This window comes from Diceros bicornis, chromosome 26, assembly GCF_020826845.1.
Source record: "Diceros bicornis minor isolate mBicDic1 chromosome 26, mDicBic1.mat.cur, whole genome shotgun sequence".
In the NCBI taxonomy this organism is placed as follows: Eukaryota; Metazoa; Chordata; class Mammalia; order Perissodactyla; family Rhinocerotidae; genus Diceros; species Diceros bicornis.
The window spans coordinates 38,874,282-38,891,175 of NC_080765.1; the positions used below are offsets into that span (position 1 = coordinate 38,874,282).

At 49.7% G+C, this 16,894-nt stretch overlaps 1 protein-coding gene across 7 annotated transcripts in view; it reads right to left on the bottom strand.

The window, feature by feature from the left end:
• The window catches only part of CLEC16A (C-type lectin domain containing 16A), a 215,440-nt gene that overhangs the window by 170,740 nt on the left and 27,806 nt on the right, over window positions 1-16,894 (bottom strand). For all 7 annotated transcript variants that reach the window (XM_058570052.1, XM_058570053.1, XM_058570051.1 and 4 more), the window contains exons 7-9: window positions 15,735-15,909; window positions 14,202-14,255; window positions 10,308-10,421 (exon numbers count right to left, since the gene is read on the bottom strand). In XM_058570052.1, the coding sequence (XP_058426035.1) occupies window positions 10,308-10,421; window positions 14,202-14,255; window positions 15,735-15,909 (343 nt within the window). The remainder of the gene's footprint in view (window positions 1-10,307; window positions 10,422-14,201; window positions 14,256-15,734; window positions 15,910-16,894) is intronic.

Consider the following 16,894-nt stretch of genomic DNA (forward strand, 5'->3'; position numbering starts at 1 on the left):
AGGCCAGGGTCACCAGGAGCTGGTGTGCTTGGTGACAGCGGTGGTGCCCTGGACACAAGGTGCTTGGCCAGCTCCCCAGGTAGCAGCAGGCCCACGGAGAGTCAGGGGGTGGTGCTGGGCCAGCCGGGCGGCCTCTCCAGTTGGCTGTTCATGGAGTTTATAATGCTCACGGCCTGGGAAGAGATGCCAAGGTGCCCGGCCTCAGCGCCTGGCAGATACACCCTGTTGAGTGGGTTTCTTTGCGCCTACTCAGTGGCGCAGCGGGAGTGGAGAAGGCAGTAGCCGGCAGTGGCCAGGAAAAGGAGCACGGGGATGCCAGGCAGGCGCTGTGGGAAGAATCTCGGTTGAGAAGAAAAGGAGGGAGAAAGAGACTGGGGGCTAGAAGGGGCAGGTAACAGAAAGGACAGGTGACGAGGCCCCAGAATTCTGTCTGGGTCTGTAGGAGGTGTCTCAATGATCAAGCTAAAAAAGTTCACCTTCAAGCTCTCGCAGGCCTAGCCCACTCACCTTCTGAGGAAGCAACTAGAATCCTTTTGTTCAAACACCTCTGCTAAGCGATTTGAGAACTAGGAGAAACGAGGCAGGCCATGCTGATTAACAAAAACATGCCCTACCTAAGGGCAGACCTAGGCCCAGATCTCAGACCCATTTACTGGCCAAGAGACTCTGACCAAATGAGCCTTGGTCTCCTCATCTGCAACACAGGGACAACAGCAGCTCCCTCACATGCCGCCGCAGGGTGGAAATGAGCTCCTGAATGCAGAGATGCCTGGCATAACACCTGCCATAAAGGGCACTCTATTCACCTTCAACCCCCCAGCAAACAGACCCCTAGATGGCAGAGCTGGCAGGGGAGGGGCTAACACTTAAAAAGCAATCACACTCTCTGCTTTAAACCTGACTCTCTAGCTCCTAGCAACTTCCTGTTCCCTGGCTTTCTGGTCTGGTAGTGGTCAGACTCTGCCTCCCCAAAGTGCACCTGGGCCCCTGGCCAACCTCCCCACCCTCCAGCCTCAGGGCTGGGACTGGCAGGGTGGACAGCAAAGGCAGGGCGGGATCTATGGGGATGCTGGAGCAGCCCTGGCCCAGGCTCCAGGTCTCATTCGCCCTGGGTTGAGTCCTGGCTGTGCTGCTCACTACCTTCTCCTCTCTGGGCCTCAGTTTCCACATGCATCAAATGCGCCTCAGATTAGCATCCCCCACAGGTCTGCTGTGAGGTGCCAAGAGGAAGCACACTTTCTCGTTATTTTTTCCAGGTGGTAATAACCACTAGGAACATCCAGCGAGCATCTAAAATGCACCCTGCACTGCTCTGAGCACTGTATATACACAGACTCACTTCATCCTCCAGACGACTGAATGGGGAAAGGGGCTGCAGAGGGCAAGGGACCGGCCCAAGGTCACCCGCTAGTGAGAGGCAGAGCCAGGACCTGAGCCCAGGAAGTCTAGCTTCCGTGCCCACGTGCTCAACCTTCTGCTGGACTGCTCACACAGTCATGCCCTTCCACAAGCACTCGCCGAGCCTCCCAGCACGGGGCCAGCCTCTGGAAGGAAGGATGTCAAGGCCCCGCCAGGCCCATATCACACTTATCGGAGGAGCAGGAAGCTCCGTGGAGCAAAAGCTCAGGATGGTTTACGCACCACTCATCAGGTGGCCCTCCGACCTGATGATGATTATGGCCAACCACAACGTGTAATTATCTCCCACTTTGTCTCGTATACACAGAGCACCACATGGCACAGGGGGTCATGGTGGCCCAGGTTTACACCAACTATGACCAACGGCACTGCAGCTGGCTGCGAAGGGAGCTGGCCCGATAATTGCTGCAGAGCGAGTCTATTCTCATTCCAGAAGGAGGTGATCAGCAAGCCAGCGTCAGACGGAGTAAACTCAGGGTGATGTATGGGTGCATGTGTTACATGCCAAACCATGAGTAATGCTAGGCTCCTGAACCAAAGCCCAAACACACATCCAAAATGCACGACTGCAAGCACAGTGGGGAGGCGACTGGAGGATGCTGACAAATTGAATGAGAAAATAAAACCTATGGAGGGGGGTGACATGAAGAGGTAACAGGCCACTTCCATTAACAAGAGGAGCACGGCACTGTTCTCCATGAATTGGCCAATTATCAGGGAGCGTTGCAGCTGCAGAGGCATAAACCAAAGAAATGCCCATTTATCTGGAGTCGGAACAATCTCAGGGCTCAGAGGACTCACATTGCACATGCGCTCAGCGCTCCAACTTTGAGGGAAACAGCAGGTAACATCAAGACGGTGTTGTAAGTTCTTAGAAAGCAATCTCTGGGGTGTTGCTAGGTCTGTAGGAGACCAGCTGCATCCCCCTGGCCTTCTTCACCCAGGTCATCTTTTCTGTCCCTCCCAACGCTTAGCATTGCCTAGTCTGTCCCCGGCAATGCTGTGTCTGACATTCAATCAAGAGCCACTGGATGCCTGTGGGATGAATTTAATTGCAAGATATTTATGATTGAAGGTGCATGTCTGACACTCATGTAAAATAAAATACCTTACACTCTTTCATTAAACAATGGCATACCAAGCACTTATTTGGTAGTTCTTTAGGAAGAATATTTTACTATATTTTGTTCTCTTAAAAAAAGTAATGAACTGTGAAATATTGGTGACTCTCAGTTACCAAAACATTCAGTCCAGAACACGACACTCCCCTACATCTCCTGCTGAACTGGAAGTGACTATCACTGCAGATGGTGACACAAGGGCATGAAACAGAAACAGCGTGGGGATTTGGGGCTGGACGCCTGCAATGTCCCACAAGTGGGTAACGAGAGAATGGTCACTTGACCTCTGGGAACGTCAGCCTCCTCATGTGGAGAACAGATGATAACACTACCCCGCTCTTGGGGTTATTATAAGCCTCAAATGAGATGTTAAATGAGATGAATGAGCACGTTCCACTTCTATAAAATGAAAATGTCCCCCTCTCCCGTTGACCCAGAACGTTTCTTGCATCCTGGCCTCTTCTGATCTCAGACACATTGAGGTCTTGGACTCAGCATTTTCCATACCTCGACCATCACAGGCCTCGCCCCCACTCCACCCCCCACTCTCAGCAGGGCAAGCTCCTCAATCTTCAGTCCTCAAATCCAAAGTCAGCTCCTCAGGGAGGACTTCCGTCTCCATCATCTCCCAAAGCTGTTGCATATTTCTTCCCAGATCCAAATCTTAAATCTGCATTGATGTGCTGGTTTACTGTCTGTCTCCCCCACCAGAGCGTCAGGATGGGACCTCGTCTGTCTGGTTTAACCTGTATCCTTTGCGGCCAGCACAGCGCCAGCCTAGAATGTGTGGATGCTCCAGAAATACTTGTGGGAGGGAGAAGGGAGGGTGAGCAAGCCGGCCAGCCTGGCACGCAATAAGTACTCAACAGACGGACACTGCTCTCCCTAGGGAATGACCCATCCAGGGTTCAAGTGTCACCCAGAACAATATGGTGGAGTAAATAAAACCCTTGAATGTTATTTTTCTTCTCTTTGCTCATGAAGCTTCCCAGAATCTGTCCCCATGCTTGGCTGGAGGTTACCAGGAGGGTCCCCTGGGGTGAGGTTATGAGCATCGCACAAGTGGTCAGTGGGCAGTCAATCTCAGGCCAGCCAGGACTCAGAATTCACTGGGGAAACCCCACTAACTGTCTCCTGGGAGGAGAGTTATTCCCACTCGCCACATTCACTGTCCTCCATCAGGCATGAGTGACTCACACCACCCCTCCTGGCCTACTGTTGTTAAATTGCTGGGGCACCGTGAGAGGGAAGTGAACGGACTGGCCCCCTTCTGGCCCACGTGTGGCCCCCCAGCCTACATCAAGTGAAGCAACCCTCAGCAAAACCAACTGTCCTGGTTCACAGACTCTGGTACTGACCAAGACCGGATTTCCTTGGCTCATTAAAGATACGGTGCTCGATTCCCTCTTGAGATTTGCTATTTCAAGACAATCTACTGTCTACTGCAGGAACCATGCTAAACACTGGGGACACAAAGGTTAGGATGTTCCCATTTCTCTCAGTGTAAACTCCTGAGCCCTCCAATGGCCTGCAAGGCGCCACATGCCTCGGACCCTCCTTCCCTCCCTGACCTCATTTCCTACTATGCTCCGCCTTGCTGTGCTGCTCCTTCTTGTTTCTGGGACACGCCAGGCACACTCCTGTCTCAGGGCCTTTGCACTGGCTGTTCTTTCTGGCCAAAACGCTCTTCCCCCAGACAGCTACATGACTGGCTCCCTCACTTCCTTCAAGTCTATGCTCAAATGTCACCTTCCCAATGAGGCCACTTTGGCCACCCTTTGGAGAACTGCACCCCACCCAAGCCTCCTAGCCCTGTTCCCTCTCCCTTCTCTGCCTCACTACTGCTGCTTTTCTAGAGCACTTTTCCCATTCCAACAGGTTGTACTATTTACTAATAGTTTCATTGTTCCTCTCTCTCTTCCCACTACAACAGAAGCTCTAGGGGTCAGGGGTCTTTGTTTTGCTCACTGGGGCATCTCCAATGCCTAGAACAGTGCCTGGTACATGCCCAATAATTACTTGTTGAATAGATGAATAAACAATACTGACCTAGCTTCAAGGAACTCAGAGTCTGGTTAAAAAACTCAAATGCCTGAAGGGGCCAGGCTCTGATGAAAGTTAACAAAGTCTCAGGGCAGAGACAGTGGAAGTGGTACATTCTTCATTTGTCTGTTCCCACCCTTGAGTTTCCTGATTTTCAAAGAAATCTGGAAGAAGTCACCAACGGCTCAACACAGACTAGGGAAGGTCCCCACTCAGCAGGGGGCATGACACCACCTCACCCCACAGGGCTGTCTCTGGCCTCGTGGCCACCACAGCCCATTCTGCATCACACTGCCGGGCAGACACAGAAAAGCCAGCTTGAGCCTGAGTCACAGAGCCTTCCTCACGCCACCCCACCCTCGCTCTGCCCACTCTGGTTTTCCCTGTTGGCTCCTCTAGGATGTGGCCATTCCGAGAACCCCAGGCACTTCTCTGGCTCATTGGACCAGGACCAGTACCCCTGACCCCTCAGGTCCAGTCACCTGCAGCCCTGGCTAAAGGCTGCTCCTCTGTAAGCCTCCACACTGTGCGACTTCCATCAGTTGCCCCCACCTTCTGCACTGGAGAAAGGGAGAGGCAACTGTTTCTGAGTGGTCTCTTGTCTACAACAACACCCTACTTGCTACGTGGTACATGTCACCCTCTGGATTCTCTCTGATTCTGTCAGATCCTCCTACACATGGACCCGCGCCGCCCCACTCAATATTTCTGCAGCCAATAATGGCGCCTTGGAGCTGCGAGTCTGCTGAGCAATTACAGGATAGACCACAATGGCCCAGCGAAAAGGGAGAATACACAACGAGTTCTAATCCTTCTGTGGGAATGTCTGCAACTGTGCCAATTAAGGCTCTTGATTTATAGTAGTCTATTTTTTTTCCTTCGGTGTTCACAATCAACCCTCCCCCAGAAGCCTATCACCACTTTCAGGAAGAAGAATGTGTGTGCTTCAGAACCAGCATTGATTAACCAGGGGTCACGAGTAAGGTCAGGGTCACTGAAAGATGCTGGGGAACTCTCATCCGGGCTGCAAGGGGGGCTATCCTGCCTGAGGCATTCCATCTGATTCCAGCCTGGTTGGAAAGACAGCCCTGAGCAGTGACCAGGGGACCCAAGCCAATGATTACTGCTCTGATTCTGCAAACAACCCAGAGAAGCCAGGCTGTTACTTTCTCAGCTGTAGGCTCCACATGCCACAAGGAATGTTCTGCTAGCACAGGGTCCAGTTCCTAGAAGGACATGGGTCACACCGAGAATTGGCAGCTACCATTTTAGGTGTGTGCTCACTCTTTTGGATCCCCAGAGAATCTTCTGGAGACCACCCCAATTGGCTGAATGTCCTCACTTTGGGACTAACAAGCCCATTCGGCCCCCAGAATTCTCAGTCCCCTTCTGAATTCACAGCCAGCCGACCAAGTGAATGCATGTTAGCTTATTAAGTATTTGCACTTTCCAGAGACTGAATCTGAGCCCGGCTGAGTCGAAGGGCCCAGGATGCACATGAGGGCTCAGCCCATTGCCACTAACAGGCAGCGTTTATTATTAGTGCTGTCATCATCGTTGTCACTGTTGCTAACGCTTGGCCCTCTGTGCCTTTGTGTCTGGTCATGAGGCACCTCCCCAAGGGGTGCACTAAATGTGCTTCTATGTTAATCGCCCCCAGAAGGGAGGTCCGCAGTCGGGAACACAGGGGTGCTGCGCAGCCTCAGAAACTAAGATCGTTACAATGCTAACATCTACTATTCAGGCCCTGATGTGTACCAGGCTTTGGAATATGCACTTGACATTGCACTGAATCCTCTTCGCAAACCCATGTTTGTCACCCTAACTGGCGAGGTGAGGAAACTGAGGCTGGAGAGGTGGGCTAACTTGCGCTGGGACACACCTAGCAAGACGAGGAGCCCTGCTTTGAGGCAGTCTGGCTCCAGAGTCCCCTCCACTTGACTGCCCCTTAAGGAGGAAAGTGGAGCAGCGCCCAGAGCAACCCTCTCCACCACGCCTTCCCCCAAAGCCTCGCTCTGTGCAGAGAAGGTGGCATGTGAGGGTCAGGCTCCGAGGCTATTTCTGTTCTGAGAGTCATTAAAAACATCACGAGAGTCCTTGTGACCCTGCCACCGGTTCACCCATCAGTCATTCATCCCTGCAGTGAGTGCCCCCTGAGCATCTCTGGCAAACCCCAAGATGTGCACAGGCGATGCAGACATCTCCACAACACAGTCCCCTGTCCTCGCAGGGGATGGGAAGCCCAGTGAGGGCAGGGGTCCTATCCTTCCTGTGCACCACTGCATCTCTGCTGAAGGAATGGATGAATGAACGCAAAAACTAAGGAAACTATTCCCCAGACACCCAGGATGAAAAAAGTCCCTTTTTAAAAAAAGTACCTACAGGTAATGATGCATATCCAATAATCTAATCTATATGTTCACTTTGCAAAATAACGAGATGTTAGCAGTTTCAGAATTAGTGTTCTCTTACTCTATTTCCCCCGACGAGAAACACGATTTGCTCTGCATTAGAATTACAGCAAGAATTACCCCTTAGCAGGAACCATATGATTTTAATGCACAGATGAATTTCAATTAGACATTTACCTAACCATGCTGATGTGTTTTAAACTTAACCCTAAATTACAGACTTTTCAAATAACTCTGCTCTCCCCTCTGCTTCTCTCTCTTCAATTTTGGTTTGGTTTTGTGAAAGGTCTGCTGGTAAAAATGAAGCAATACCAGTAACTTATCTACAAATTACGGGAAGGAGAAAGTAGGTTAAAAAAGACCAAGAACTTAAAACAAGTACGATCAAACCACATCCGAGTTAGGCAGGAAACAATAGGAGACTGTTCTTGCTCAGAGGGAAGGAAGGTAAATCTTGCCGGGACTATTGTCAAACAAATCATAAATGAGATTCATCTCCACTCTTCCCGAATTTCAACTGCAGTCATCAGAATGCAACAACTTCGATTTCACAGGCAGGGAAAGGTAATAACCGGAAGTAGAAAGCTGACACTTTCACTTGGGCTGGCAATTCCTTCCACACTCAAAAGAATCTCATTTTCAGTTCAGGCGTCCACCACCACAAGCGGCTGTGTGTCTATCACAGGGAGGCAGGAACTTCATCGCCAGAAGAAGCGCCACCGGGAGAAAGAACAGGTCTCCTAAACGCTCCCTCTGATTAGAAGGTTCAACTAAAGTAGGTATCCTAAGCTGAGAGGTCGCCAGGAAGTTTCTGCAATTTGTTTTGCTCAGGTTGCAAACCCCACGTATCACTGTCAATATCTTGCTTGTGCTACTGTACTAGAGTTTTGCAAGACGTTATCGCTGGGGGAAAAGTAGGGAAAGGGTACAGGGATCGCTCTGTATTATTTCTTACAACTGCATGCCAATCAATTTCAATGAAAAAACCCTGCAAACTCCAGTGCCCCGATGATCTCTGGGTTCATCTCTTGGAACCCCAAGTCTAACCACAGCAGTGAGGGAAGACATTCTGCGACAAAGCCTTAGAGCGAGCTGGGGGTCTGGAAATCATGCAACAAAAGATAGTCCAAAGGGACCTCATACATTCCGACTTGTTATGAAGGTAAACGTAGCAGGAGTCAGCAGCAGGCTGGGAGGGGCCCGGGCAAATGTGACGGGAACGCACACCTCGTCCACTGGGGGCAGACTCCTCCAAGAAGCCTCCTGCAGGAACACACGCACAACGGGACCAGATCCTTTCACTGTTCAAAGCAAGCCTGAAATCTGGATTTCTACGTGAAACTTCCAAAATTTTACATTTGGCAATTCATAAAATTTTCTTTTAAACACTGTGAAGAGCAAACCAAGCAGCTTTGAGGGCCAGACTGCAACCTATCAGGCACTTGATGGTCACTTTGAATCTATTTTCTTCCCATCCTCCCCTCAGCCCTCCAGAGTAGGGATGGCTCTCCTTCTTTTCTAAATGGGGTGAAATGACTTGCCCCGGGTGACCCGCTGGAGGGCGGAGTCCTCAGCAGCTCTGACCGGGAGGCCCGGCCGAGTCTGCGGACTCGGCATTCTGTTAGTTGCCTTCATTCAGCAAAAGGTAGTTTAAGAAAGTTGCAAAAAAGCATTTCTGGCTCCATAAACACCAAGTCAGCCCCACATTTTCTAGACCGTGTGTTGTCATGACACAGAACTTCAGGGGCATCTTTCCTGATCAACACTTGTCACTCTCATCACCTCTGGGTTAAACTCTCTCACCAAACACTACTCCTTCCCTTAGAGCACTCACAGGACTTGAGATAGTACATTTATTTGTATATCTGATCAATGTCTGTCTCTCCTACTGGACTATAAAGCTCCAGTGTGACAGAGACTATTTAGGATTTTGTATATCCCCAGAACTAGCATAATGCCTGATCCAAAGAAAGGGCATAATAAATACTTGTTGAATGAATCAAAGAAGGGATAGGCCAGACAGGGGCCATTGAAAAGGCCCCATTCAATTCAGCTGAACTAACGCCACCACCACCAAAGACAGAAAGTTTCTGGGAACCGTTTCAGAGGCTCCAATGTTCCCTCAATCGGCCTAGCCAAGCCACTGTACACCAGAAAAACCAGAAGGGCAGGGGACTCTTGTAACTGTACTCCATGCAGTTCTGGCCTTTCACACTACACGATTACATGCCACCCACCCACTCGGATATAGCAACAGAGGCTACTGCCAAGGGCAAGCCCAGCCCTTTTACCTGACACCTGTTGCCTGAGAACCTGGCTGCAGAGCCAGAAAGCCCTCATGAAACAGCCTTTCTGTCCAACACTGTGCTCATCTCAGACACGTATGCTGAGCCCGTGCTGCAGCAGATACAATGACAGACAAGATGCCTGCCATAAACAGCCTAGAGCACGTAAGATCTCCAATGAGAGGGAGCCAGGAGCAAGGGCCTTCCAGGCTGTGGGTATGGTAAGGGCAGAAGCACGGAGGCAGACACCCAGGGCACGCTGGGGAAAGAGCAAGCTGCACCAGGACTAAGGCAGCCTGGAGCTCAGCACATGTGAGCAGGATGGAGGAGGGGAAGGCACAGGGGCCAAGCTGGGAAAGGCTCTGGAGAAGCCCTAACACTGGTCTCAGGTGTTTTCCTTTAGCAGAGCACAAAATGCAACTTCAAGGCTCCTGCAAATCACAAACATGCTCTGTTTAGGCCACAGTTCAGAGATAACTTGGGAGAGTTTGCAACAAAATGCAGATTTCCAGGTTTTGTGGAACTATGAGGAAAGCAGGCAACACTGCATCCATATTCCTGCAGAGCAACTACAGTCAGAGGTGGCAGAGCAGCTGCTCAGAGAGGACACACACGCTCTCCAATCTGCCACAGTCCCCACCACCCCACTGTGCTCACACGGGGCCTGCGCCATGCATAGACGCTCCCTGTCCATCCTCTGCAGTTATGTGTGTCTTAGACAAGGCATTTTCTCATTCTGTCCCAATAATAGTGTCTCACAGATAGGCAATCTGAGGCCCAGAATGGTACAATTCCAATTTCAGTAACATACGATCAATTAAATCCACTCGTAGTACCCAAACCTAGATTTTCCTGGGTACGCATTTCAAGACTCTGATTAGGTTCCCTGAATCCCAGACCAGCTTATGCATCGTCGTTGCTGTATAAGCAGAATGCTGGTTTCTGGTTTTAGAGAAACACACACATTAACAAAATGAGCAAGGGCCTCTTATCAACGTCTGGAAACAGTCCAGATGCTAATAACTTACACAACTTCTCTGAACGTCCTGTTCCGTCTTAGCGTACATCTCAGACAGATCACCATTCAGGATGACTTCAGCTAACGAGTTCACCAGGGGTGCATGATGTATAATTAGGAAGACCTGGTGAGAAAAAAGAAATGGGATTTGCATTAAAAGTGTGTGGTCCTTCAACTTTCCTTCCTTGATCTGTAACAACTAAGCTGGGCTATAAAGACCTGTATCAAGCAGCAATCCCTGTGATGCAAAATTCAAAGACTGGGGCACATTTAGGAGAAACCAGTTACACTTTTCTCCCTCGAGGGCTGGCCCATTCTTCATTCAGACTGTTGCCTAGTTGGCTGGCTACTCGTCAGTGGAAGGACGTGCATTGAAGTGAGCCTGTCCCTCATGGCTGGGTGAAGCCAAATCAGGCCACAGTGGAGCAACGTGGGAAAGGAGCAGCCAAATCAGCACACTCCTTCCTCTCCACAGGCATTTCAGTGTCAAATTCGATTACGACGAGACTAGAGGGCACCAGCCCAATCCTTTAGTTGTGCGGGAAGAAGGGGCCAGTGAACCTTGTTCCAATTAAGGACTTGGCAAAGGGTCGGCCGCACAGAGATTCCATCACTGGAATGACCTCTGACCCCGGTGGTGAGCGACAGCACACTAGGATTCCATGGCAGCACTGGCAGGTGTGGAAACTGTGGGGAAGAAAAGCCACACGAGCTAGAGACAGACCTAGTCATGCCAGGAAGCAGAATCAGAAGGTGCTGGGCTGTCTGGGTTGGCCCTGCTACCCCACCCTGTTCCCAAGATTTAGAGGAACGGCTTTAGGAATCAGGGTATTCAAAACGGCCTGGCCACACCTGCCTCTTTGTTTTAAAATGCAAAGGCAAGAGGGGTGTAGCACAGCGTGGGATGTATTTACCATTTCTACAGAAGAAGGGAGTGTGCACACATTTGTATTTGCTTATATACGCATGGAACAGGGTTTCTACACCCTGGCACGACTGTCAGCCATAATTCTGTGTTGCAGGGGGCTGTCCTGTGCACTGAAGGATATCTGGCAGCATCTCTGGCCTCTAGCCACTAGACGCTAGTAGCACCACCTTCCCAGTCATGACAACCAAAAATGTCTCCAGACACTGCCCAACATCTGGGGCTCGGGGGCAGGTGAAATTGCCCTCAGCTGAGAAGCCCTGGCTGAGAACGTCACAGGAAACGCCTGTAACTATAGCTGTCTCTGGGGATAGAAATCAGGAGACCGAACAAAAGTAGAAAGGAAACTTGGTTTTCACCTGTTTGACCTTTTTAACTTAAAAAAAATTTTTATTAAAAATATAAATAATGTAAAAAAAAAGTAAAAGCAGAAACTGAAACACTGGCTGCCTCTGGGGAGTGAGACTAGGTGCTTGGGGGACAAGGGTAAGAGGGAGACTTTTCCCTAGATGTCATTTTGTACTGTTTGAATAGGGTGAATATATTGTTCAAAAAAATAAATACAATTCAAATTAAAGGTACAGGCAGAATGGCCAAATGTGGTACCTACCTAAAAAAAGGAACATCTGTTTTTTGTGGTTTTTTTTTTTTTTTTTTTGGTGAGGAAGATTGGCCCTGAGCTAACACGTGTTGCCAAACTTCCTCTTTCTGCTTGAGGAAGAGTGGCCCTGAGCTAACATCTGTGCTCATCTTCCTCTATATTTTGTATATGGGATGCTGCCACAGCATGGCTTGATGAGTGGTGTAGGTCTGTGCCTGGGATCCAAATGTGTAAACCTTGGGCCGCTGAAGCAGAGTGTGCTGAACTTAACCACTGAGCCACTGGGCTGGCCCCAAGGCACGTCTGTTTTTAAAACACCAGAGAGAAACTATCATAGAGACTATACAGTATGATCAAATGAGTTAACTCATGTCCAGAGCTGCAACAGGCATTCAAATGTTGGCAATGATGATGATGCTGATTTTTCCCACCTTCATCATGGCTGAATTACTGCCACATTTCACCCAACCACAAAACAAAACCCCAATCACTGAGTTCATTCATTCCACAAATATCTATTGTGCACCTTGTATGAATGTGACCTTAACTGATCATTTATTCATTCTTTTATTCAGTCCACAAACATTCAGTGAGGACCTATTAGGGCCCACCAGACAAAGGCCACTGATTCCTGCCTGTGGACACACAGGTGCCCATTCCTCCCTGGGCTCTGGATGGAGAGAAGCTGGGGAGAGCCAGTCACTGCATGGTATGTGGAAGCGTATGCAGGCTGGACTTGAAAAGCTGGGCCATCCTGTGCATGCCATGCTCTCGTTGTGAGCACTCATTGTGAGCACTCATTGTGAGCGGTAGTTTAGTTTCAGCAGGACGGCATCCCCTGTCACACTAAATTAATGTTGTTAATGTGAATTTTCTTGGTTTTGTAGCTGTGTTTGTAAAATAATTTACAAGGATGCTTTGATGTAGGGCTTACGGACATGGGGTTCGAGGTTTTCACACATTTAGGCAACATTATGATAAAGCTAAATGAAAATTAAGGGGAGGGAGGGCTCCATTACTTAAGCTGAGGAACCCCAAATTACAAGCTATGTTTTTTGTGAGATACCAAAACAAGTAATTAGGGGCCAGAGCTGCTGCTCCTTCACTAAGAAAACAGGAGAAAAGGGGGTCTCAGAGAAAAGGTGTGGTCTGACCCCTCTCCATTAACATGCCAGCTGTGGGGGTGGGCAGCCGTGCTCCTCGGAGGAGACCTGCCCGTGCAACACTTCAATAGCTGCAGGGTCCTGAGGCTGCGTTCCACGGGATTCCTGTGGCTGAGCATCTGGGCTGCTTGGGTCCTGCCAGACTCTCACAATCCCAAGCAAGAGATGCTGTCGGATTTGTAATGAGGCAGTGGAAAAAGGTGCCAGGAGAGGCTGGGGTTTGCAGTGAGCTCCGTTGCACAGAGAGGCATTCAGAAGGAGTCGGCAGCAGTGCAGAGCTCTGAGCAAACAGAGCCCCCAGCACAGGACTCTGAGGGTGAACGCTGAGCAGGCCAAGTGCGGATCCCTGATTGGCCCAGGCGCTGGGAAGAGGCCAAGTCTGCATCTCTCTTCTCAGGCCAACCGGAGACAGCCCCACCTCAAACTTGAAACGGCCCAGGGACCAAGTTAGAAGGACATTCTCTCAGCAAAGCAAACAAATACCTGTGCCATTGCAGAAGTGGGAACAGAGCTCTGGTCAAACGTCTGACGACTTGACAGTCGAGTGAGGTGGCCTGAGAGTCTGGACTGCTCGTAATAAAAATATTTTCAAAGTTATGTAACTGGGTCACCATGGAGTTTTTCCCTTCTTGTAAATATTACATAATTATAAGAAGGAAACACACTTGCTTAAGGGGGGAGGCAGACAAATTGGCTCAAGACACAAATCTGGGAACTAAGTCTGCTACAAGATACCTTCTAGAAGGTAATCTGGGAACTAGAACCATGAAAAAAGCCTTCAAAAAACAGCCTCATTAGTGGAAGTTTGTTAAACCAAGCTTGCCATGTGTATGCACACAGTGGGTCCTAGTCTGGGGCTTATTTCAAAATGCCATGCATAAGACCCATGCAGTCCACATTTCCAGGGTATTTAAAACACTCCTTGGTTGTTTTGGAAACCTCAGTCCCCATGGTAAAAATCAACTACATACATGGTGGGTTTGATTTATTTTTTATTTCTCCTTAAATTTCCATCCACTACCATGAAGACAATACACAGCACCTCATCTCAGTGTCTGGAAAACAGAATCCCTTCTCCTTTTATTGTTATTTTATTTCAAGATGGGGGACATTGAAAAAGAAGACAGGGTGACATGGCCTGGGAAACTTCTGACAGGCAGCAGTGCTCCAAGGACCCCCAATCTGGTGGGGACATGGGTGCATGATCAGACATACCTGCGACAGGAGATACAGAGAAACCGGCAGGCTGATCTTCGGTCGTTCTCCTCCCTAGGGAAGGTTGAGGGGAAAGAGAGAGAGAAGTCCAGGTCACACGCAGGAGCGGCACACGATACATAAAGCCAAAAGCCATCTGTCTGAAGGAGAGGCACCCTGTCCCCCTGACTTCCTCCATGACCCTGAGGCTGTCCTTTCCTGCTGCTAGTAAAAAGTCCACTCTGCAAAATAAATTTGCAACCGAATCCCATTCAAACCATTTTCGAGGCCACTATTTTTCCACCTGAGAAATCTTTCACCATTAGTCACAGATTACAGGCTGGACCCAAGAGAAGAAATACCTCCTTAAATTACCAAGAATGTTAATTTCCCCCAGCTGGGGCACAGAGCGCCCAGCAGGAGAGGCCCCCTCTGGAAGCCTGTTCTCAGAAAGAGCTTTCAAAACAGGAGGCAGAGAGAGGCTGGGGCACTTGGGCCTCGGAAAAGCCCCTCATTTGTACTGAGCTGTACTGAGCTCCATCTCACACCAACCCCGTGAAGATCTTCAGGGCCCTCATTTTGCTCAGGGAGGTTAACTGCCTTGTCCGAGGCTGCAGAGTGCAGAAAGGGAAGAGGCAGAATTTGAACCCAGGTCTTGAAAACTCCAATTCCCATGCTTTCTCTCTGCCTCCCAGAGCTGCCTCTGGTAGATCTAGTTAGGGTTGCAATTTTCTTTTACTTACTTATTTTTAGCAAGAATCTCCATGCTCCATCTCCAAAAAGAAAGCTACATCCTCTTGGGACACATCTGCAGAGGCTGAAACCCTTGCAGACAAACCAGCTGGGCTCTCCCGCCTCCTGCCAAGGCCTTTGCCCCTTAACTCTGGGAGGGGCTGGGCGAAGGCCTCCCCTCCCCAAAGTGGCATTTCTCATGGGGGGATTCGAGAACTAAGAATCACCTAGGGGGCAGGTTAAAGATGCAGACTCCTGGTCCACCACACACCCACCGAGCCAGAATCCCAGAGAGGGAGGAGAGGGCACCTGGGGATGTGCATTTTAACAGGCACCATCCCCACAAGGGAGCTGAGGCTGCTAACCGTGCACACTCATCGCCCTGGGGTCTTTTCCTAAGTGCACTCCATCCCTCCCCGTCCATTCTGTGCAAGTTTTGTGGCTGGCTGGATCTTCTCCAAATCAATTAGCTCTGGCAACTACCAGAAAAAGTTACCAGGGATGAGAACACCTCAAGAGAAGGATGCATAGAAACCTAAAACCTAAATCTGTAGAGGTTTCCTGTTTCCCTCTGACGTCAGTATTCTTTTCTCATTCACTTTTACAGTCTACACGCACACGCATACGCAGTCTCTCCTACCCGCATGCCCGCCTTTTTAGGAAATAAGAGGAAAGGAAAACCAGCGTGCTTCGAAAGGAATCTCTCTCAGGCACAAAGCCTTGGTCCCTTGCAAAGCTCAGTCCTATTCACGGTGACTGTCATTCCCTCTTCTGAAGACGGCCACAGCCCACAGGACCAATGGGGCCAGGCCCCAGACCCACCTTGTCCTGGTTCTCCAGCGAGTACACGTAGAGGGGCAGGAAGAGCCTGTTGAGCAGGTGGTCCGTGAGCACGTCGTTGAGGAACTCACAGTTGATGATCAGGATGTCGTTGAGATAGTGCAGGTGGTCCAGGTGCTCAGCCACCAGGTCACTCAGTTTCCCCCGATTCCGGTGCCTGCCAAGAAAAACAACACCTCAGCCTGGAAGCCGAAGCTCAGAGCCCTTGGGCCCACAAGCAATGGCTGGACTGAGGTCACCGGTGCTTCACTCACACAACAAATACCTGGGCCAGCGTCAGGAGGCACCTATCCCGGCCCAACCAGTGGCATACACAAAGAGAAAATGGGCAGGTCCACTGCAATCGACTTTAGGGGACTCCTGGGGTACCTTACTCTCTGGAGGCCTTAGTATGGCTCACCATCACCACCACCGTAGCCCAAAGCAAAATGAGTAAACAGAACAAAAACTAGCTAAGCCCTTAGCAAGCCATTTCTCAAGAGCAGCCACTAGTCAATGTGGCAAGATCCCGACACCCAAGATAAGCAGCATTAATGGAGCAATAAATTCTCACTAATTAAAATGCTCCCTTTTTTCTGAAGAGAAAAGCAGGCCTCAGCAGCCGCATCCAACCCACTGGCCCCAATCATATGTGGGGCATGGTGCACGGCCGTGACATCTCGGCCCCAGGCCCAGGAGGTCTCTGTCTCCTTGCACTGATGCAACGGGTGCGTGGGTTGGGGCCCACAGGTGGGTCAACCTCACACTCGACAAGGGCAGAACCCCTAAAACAACCCCTAAAACATCACCCCCATAGAGGTCTTTGTAGCAAAGAGCAATCTAGCTAGGGCGAGACATTCTATTTGTATTATGATTATTATTCAAGTAATAGATGGTCATTTTAGAACACAGAAAATGAAAGAAAATAAAAGCAAAAGAAGTCAAAGTCCCACCACTAACAGAGAGTATTTTGGGACTCGTGACCTGACAGACTGTCTTTTCACATTTCTATGTCTCCCTATAGTCATACCCCAAATGCAGGTGTTACACATCTATCCAGCTAACCATATGAGTAACAGCAGGAGCAATTTTGCTTCTTTTATGTCATTTTCAATAATTATTCCTTATTATACTTTAATAAGATATTTGGTAAATATTTATAG